Raw genomic sequence first — 7,366 nt, forward strand, 5'->3', positions numbered from 1 at the left:
GAATAATACGATATTATATATTCTCAACATTATACAACCCTTTCTAGTGAAAATTTTTGCATATACAATGTACGCTCCACTTCATTCGTTCAATCCATACATAAAATCATAAAAGGTGAGAAAAAAAAACACTCCACACAAAAAGAGGCCCAGGGGCCTCAGAGCTCACCTGAGCACATCAGGCTTGAATTTACTTCCACCCCCTCCCCCAGCCAGGTTTTCATCATTTGAACAAACTAGAATCTACACTACCTGAGGATGATTCCATAAAAATATCACAAATCATAGCTTTGAATTACTTGTAAAGAAGATTTGAAAAGGTTTCCCAATATATCCCTAAGTAAAACTTGGGTCGGCCATTTTGGCCCCACCCTAGACCCAGGAGTCAAGATTTGAAAAAAACTTAAATCTGCACTACCTGAGGATGATTCCACATGAGTTTTATCTTTCCTGGCCCAGTGGTTCTGGAGAAGATTTTTAAGGATTTTTCCTATATATTCCTATGTAAAACTTGGGTCGGCCATTTTGGCCCCACCCTTGCCCCAGGGGTCATGATTTGTACAAACTAGAATCTAAACTACCTGAGGATGATTCCACATGAGTTTCATCTTTCCTGGCCCAGTGGTTCTCGAGAAGAAGATTTTTTAAAAATGCAATTAATTTTTAACAAATTCATGATTTTCTCCCCTTGGAGAAGGGCGTGGCCTTTCATTTGAACAAACTTGAATCCCCTTCACCCAAGGATACTTTGTGACAAGTTTGGATGAAATTGTCCCAGTGGTTTTTGAGAAGAAGATGAAAATGTAAAAAGTTTACGACGACAACGACAACAACAACGACGACGACAACGACGACAGACAACGGACAAATTTTGATCAGAAAAGCTCACTTGAGCCTTTGGCTCAGGTGAGCTAAAAATCAAAAGAGAGATATATTATTTAGTTTTTTTGCATTGCAAAATAATGTCATTAAGCGAAAAAAAAATACATGAAATTTTTTATTTGAATAACTGGAATGACAAAACATTGGTCCCATATTTTACATTTCTACAAAAAAAATGTCAAGAACCAGTTCATTTTGATGTTTCAAATTTTGTATATTAACTAACACTGCAAATGTATCAGCACATAAACGTTACCTAAATTTACCTACACAAAGGATAAAATGTTTACATCACTAGCTGATTATGAAATGTTTCCTATGCAAAATGTATCGTATATCTCCATATTTTACTTAAAATTATCCAAAACAGAAAAAAATCCCTCATAATATAAATAACACAGGTAATGTATAATTTTATCTACACCGGACAGCATGATTTGGCGAATTTATACATTTATACATTTATAACGGACACATTCTTACCCATTGATGTTAAATTAAAATTTGACTCGTCCTACAAATTACATTTGTTGATATCCGCACCGTGTTCAAGAAGTTTTTCTACAACATGAAGATGTCCTTTTAGTGACGCTAAGGTTAGAGCTGATCTTCCAGATGCATCGCTCATGTTGATGTCGGCACCATGCTCAATAAGCTTTTGAACAACAGTAAGATGGCCTCTCAATGAGGCTAACATTAAAGGTGACTTACCATTAATATCAACCATATTAATTGAGGAACCATGTTTCAATAATTTTTCTACAACAGAATAGTGACCTTCTAATGATGCAAAATGTATGGGTGTTAATCTTTTTTTATCACAACAATCAATTTCAACACCGTGCTTTATTAGTGTATCTACAACGAACAAATGACCATTGTTTGATGCTATGTGCAAAGATGACAAACCGCGAATATTGCACATGTTGAGGTTAGCATTGTGTTCGATAAGTTTTTCTACACCAGGTAGATGACCTTTCAATGAAGCTAAATATATAGATGACTTATCATTTATATCAAGACTATTGATATTGGCACCATGTTCCAGTAGTGTTTCAGCAATGGAAGCATATCCATTGAATGACGCTCGATGAAGAGGTGTAATTCTATCTTTATCGCATAGATTACAGTCGGCACCGTTCGAGATTAATGCTTCTACGACAGACAAATGACCATTCTGTGAAGCTATATGTAAAGACGACTGACCATAAATATCACACATATTTAGGTCAGCACCGTACTCAATATGTTTTTCTACAATAGAAAGATAACCATTTGATGATGCTAAAAATAGAGATATCCTTCCATGAATATCACGTTTGTAGTTTATAAATTCTTTTACAACAGGCATATAGTTACTTTTTGACGAAAGACCTTGGGGTGCTATGTCATTTTTATCATTTCTTAAACAGGAAGCAATATAAGCTAATAATGTTTCGACAACAGGTAAATAGCCATGTTGTGATGCTAAATGAAGACATGATAGGCCCTGTAGGTCAACCTTCTTGACGTCAGCGCCATTTTTTATTAGTTCTTCAACAACAGATAAATGACCTTCCATAGACGCTAAATGTAAAGGCGACTGTTCTTTCATATCACACTTGTTGATGTCAGCTTCACTGTCGATAAGCTTTTCTACAACAGGAAGATGGCCTTTTGATGATGCTATATGTAGAGGCGTTCGACCTTCCACATTACACTTATTAATGTCGGCACCGTGTTCAATAAGTTTGTGAACAGCAGCACAATGGCCCTCGGAAGATGCTAGATATAATGATGACTGACCATGATTATCACACTTGTCGATGTCTGAAACATGCTTTGTCAACTTGTTAACAACAGAAACGTGACCTCTAAATGCTGCTTTATGCAGAGGTGTTAAGTTATTTTTATCGCAGAGGTCACAATCTGCACCATGCTCGAATAATGTGTCTACAACTGACAAATGCCCATTTTGTGATGCTAAATGTAGAGATGTCTGACCGTGAATATCAGAGATGTTGATATCTGCGCCGAAGTCAATAAGTTTTTTTACAACAGTTAAATGACCTTCCAATGACGCTAGATACAGAGATGAACGACCCTGAATATCACTTATGTTGACAACAGCACCGTGCCGAATCAGTGCTTGGACCACAGGAAGATGGCCCTTTACGGACGCAAAATGTAGAGGTGTTGTATTATTTTCATCACCATCGAGGACACTAGCACCGTGCCCAATTAATATTTCGACAACTGCCAAATGACCATGTTGTGATGCTAAATGAAGACATGATAGACCCTGAAGTTCAACCTTTGTGACGTCAGCAGCATGTTCTATTAGTTTTTCAACTACTGATAAATGACCCTCTCTAGACGCTAAATGTAAAGGCGACTGTTCTTTCATATTACACTTGTTGATGTCAGCATCACGTTCAATGAGTTTTTCTACAACAGATAGATGTCCTTTCCATGAGGCTAGATATAATGCTGACTGGCCATGATTATCACACTTGTTGATGTCTGCAGCATGCTTTATTAACTTGTTTACAACGGAAGCGTGGCCTCTTAATGCTGCTCTATGGAGAGGTGTCAAGTTATTTTTATCAGAGAGGTCACAATCCGCACCGTGCTCAATCAATGTCTCTACAACGGACAAATGACCATTTTGTGATGCTAAGTGTAGAGATGTCTGACCGTGAATATCTGTGTTATTGATGTTAGCCTTTTTTCGAATAAGCTGTTTTACAATAAGAAGATGGCCATTCATTGAAGCTAAATAGAGAGGCGACTTACCTCGGATATCACACATATTTATTTCTGCACTGTGCCCGATAAGTTTTACTACGATATGTTCGTGACCGAATTTTGACGCCAAAGCCAGGGGAGAGCATCCTCTAATATCACATTTGTTACAATCAGCACCAAAATTAAGTAATTTGATTACTGTTTCAAGGTCCCCAATTCTTGTTGGTACCCACAGAGCAGGATATATACTGTTTGGGGGATTAAAATCTGCTCCATTATCATAAAGATATTTAACAACATCATAATTCATTCTTAAGCATGCGGCAATCACGGGGGTTATGCATCTGTGACGATTGTCAATTGGTTTGATTTCCCCCATAGGCATCTTGTTAATGCTTTCTTTTCCGATATGTTCTATCAGGATTTTAACTATACTTAAATTGCCATTATAACACGCCAATACGAGTAATTTTACTTGTTCTTCCTGTGTAGATCCAAAAATGACAGATTTATCTTGATGATGCCTGACAACAAATTCCATAAAATATTTTAGTAAATCGAGATGACCATAATAAATGATAAAACTGATGGCGCGTATTTCATAAATTTTTCTGTTGCCGATACATCTGAGGCCCAGAAGAAGATTTTGTCTTTCAAACTCTCTCTGTAATTCTGTTTCTTCGTTATGCTTTTCACTATGTTTCTTTGCGTTGAGAATAACATTTTCAAAATATCTCTCTCTTGGGTATAAGAAATACGACATGGTATACTCGTATGGCATGTCTGTCAAAATGTTTATGAATTGTTTTTTGAAAATTGGGTCTAAGAGAGCTTTATTTAAAAAAACATCATGTAGATTCCCTTCTTTTATATCATCGTATAATCTACTTGCAAATTTTTTGTACAGAGACTTACTAAGTTTGATGCATAATTCATCTCTGCTATATGTATTATCTAAAACAACTTTGCTTGCAATGAAATTGCTGCTCATGTTCTCCAATATTTGATCGGGAAACTGCTGTCCATAATGTGATGCAATAACCTCAAACATGGAATCATGAGTAAATGTATATTTGTTATCATTTTCCGTGATATATGTACCTGTTAAGTGTGACAACTTTTCAATTATTTCCCAATTTTGAGGTTTTTTCCTAACTCTACATGAACTGCAAGCCTTTTCCACCATATTTGTATTAGTAAGCATTTCTTCTGTTAGGCAATTGTTGTTCAACATGCAGAGAACCATTGACAAATATTGCAGCTTATTCCTTGTCTTAATTTTACCTATTTCTGAAATTAAGCATTTGGTTGGGTATTTAAAAAATTCTGTTCCATATTTTCTTATGTTTTCATCACTGCTAAACATTTGACAAAGGAGGGGAAACATAAAGGTCCCTTTTCCGTGTAGAATTTTCTTATCAATGATATATGCAACCCCTGCATTTTTTGAATGAGATTCAAATATGCCTTTCCTATCTTCTACTGTAAGACTGTTATCCTCACTATCTAAATTCAGGATATTGTTTTCTTTAAAAAACACCACATTTAATTCTTTTGCTTCTTTGTATACTGCTAGTCTGCAAGACATGAATAGTTTTGACCCCTTTGATTTCATATCTAGAACATTTTCAATTTGATCCTTATGTCTTTCTAAATCTGATAATAAATTTCTCTCTAATGTAAAAACGCCTAAAACGTCATCTATGATAAATATTTGAGAATTCTTTATGTCACCATAGTTGATGATGTCCTCAGGTTTGGAGATTGGAACAATCTGATACTCGGACTCCAGCTGTAAAGCAATGTGGCGGATCAAAGCAGTTTTGCCACACCCAGTAGACCCAGTCACAACAACAATTTGATGGGAAATAAAAAAGTCTTTCATGTCTTTAAAACAAGAAGTTTCATAAAAGATGTCTTTCTCCCAAGATTGCAATATTCGTGTGTGTTGGTCTGAAAAAAGAAATATTTTGTTGTAACAAAATTCCCTAAACTTTTTTTTATCCCGATATTAAATTTTTGCATACTTAATTTATCACCCTATGACTTGTGAGCTTTCACTCGATCGCATACCAAATAGATTAAAATCATTTGTGATACAAAGTAACAGAAAATGTATAGACAATGTGTCACCCGACGATTATGAGAACACGTTTTCTTCAAAAGTATTAGTAATTTGAAGAACTTAGAAACACTGTCGGTGAAGTGCGAATCTGGAAAATCTGTTTCGGACACCCATTACTATTGGTTTACATCGATGAAACAGTATATGGCAACTAAACGTTCAGAAATTTTAGTATTTGAGGAATAACTGTCACATTTTTCGATTTCCTGGTGTGATCAATCGATTTAATCGACAAAAAATACATTTGATTTTAATTTTGGCTTATTAGACTGCGCAACAGCTATATAGTACAAATTGAAGGTCTTTGAATACATCCCTAATGCATATATACGAGGGGCGTTCAATAAATAATGTCATCGATATTAAAAAAATAACTTAAGAAAATATTTTTATTTTTTTTTCCTTCAAAATACTCCCCTTTAACAGATACACATAACTTCAGCCGTTTTATCCAAGCTTTGAATGCATTTATTTACTGCTTTTTGGGAATGGTGTTCATGAACTGATGAATGGCAGAACCCAAGGCATTCCTTGAAGCATATCTTCTTCCTGACAAGTGCTTTTTTAATTTAGGGAAAAGGAAAAAGTCACAGGGAGACAAATCTGGTGAACAGGGCGGGTGGGGTAAATCATGAATCTTTTCTTTCTCTAAAAATGAGGTCACAATCTTGGATTTATGTGCTAGGCGTTGTCATGAAGGAGTCGAATGTTGCGGATTCCAGACCTTGGTCTCTTTCTTTCATAGTGTTTCTTAACTTTCTTTAGCACATTGTTTTTATATACATGCCCGGTGATTGATCGGCCTTTTGGAATGGCAACATGAACTACAGGACCTTCACTATTGAAGAAAATTGTGTACAATATTTTCTTAGTACTTAGACATCTCTTTGCGATAACAGGACGTTTTGCTTTTTTAGTCAACAACATCTTGTTATTAGTTTTCCTCTGAGGTTCAAAATAATGTATCCATGTTTCATCACCTGTAACTATTTCAGAAATTCGTCGTGCATCATATTTTTTGTAGTTTTTAAGTAATTTTTTAGACATTTCAACACGTAATCGCTTTTGCTTTTCTGTTAAAAGATGGGGTATCCATCGTGCACTAACCTTCCGGAGACCAAGATGTTTCTTTAAAATTGTGAAAACTGTCCCCGATGAAATACCTACTGAATTAATGGTTAATCGAGCATCATTAGTGATGATTTTGGTTATTTTTGCAAGTATTGCATCAGTTGAAGCAGTTCGAGGTGGTCCAGGACGTTGCTTATCCTTAACGCAGGGTTCGACATTAACATTAGTCCGTTAGTCTCAGACTAATACATTTTCATTCGGACTAATAACAATTGTAGCTAATTAGTCCGAATGGACTAATAAAGTTTTCTTGAAAAAAACCCCAAATTTACCGATGTTCAAATTTTCGACAACTTTCACTTGAAAAACCAATGTTTATTTTTAGCTTTCTAGCTTCTTGGCGGGAAGTTAGGTAATTTGAGTCAATTCGGCGCTTAATATTAGGACTTATTGGTATGAAATTAAACATTTTAGTAATCATGATTTAGTATGTCACATAAATAAAGATGTTGGATGTTTAGATGATGTAATCATGTATAGAGAGAAACGAATGAGATCGGG

The 7,366-nt window shown here is 35.4% G+C and overlaps 1 protein-coding gene across 1 annotated transcript; it reads right to left on the reverse strand.

Moving 5' to 3' along the window:
- Nucleotides 1-1,396: 1,396 nt before the first annotated feature.
- Nucleotides 1,397-4,583, reverse strand: LOC134258478 (serine/threonine-protein phosphatase 6 regulatory ankyrin repeat subunit B-like). The gene has a single exon (XM_062741043.1). It carries the CDS (start codon nt 4,388-4,390, stop codon nt 1,397-1,399), a length of 2,994 nt encoding a protein of 997 aa, XP_062597027.1. The 5' UTR covers nt 4,391-4,583.
- Nucleotides 4,584-7,366: the final 2,783 nt, after the last annotated feature.

The sequence above is a fragment of the Saccostrea cucullata genome, unplaced genomic scaffold (genome assembly GCF_032062105.1).
Source record: "Saccostrea cucullata isolate Sc308-1 unplaced genomic scaffold, CSIRO_AGI_Scuc_v1 ctg13288, whole genome shotgun sequence".
Classification (NCBI taxonomy): domain Eukaryota; kingdom Metazoa; phylum Mollusca; class Bivalvia; order Ostreida; family Ostreidae; genus Saccostrea; species Saccostrea cuccullata.

Coding starts and splice junctions, on each gene's coding strand:
- LOC134258478 (XM_062741043.1), bottom strand. CDS start 4,390: ATGCCATACGAGTATACCATGTCGTATTTCTTATACCCAAGAGAGAGA.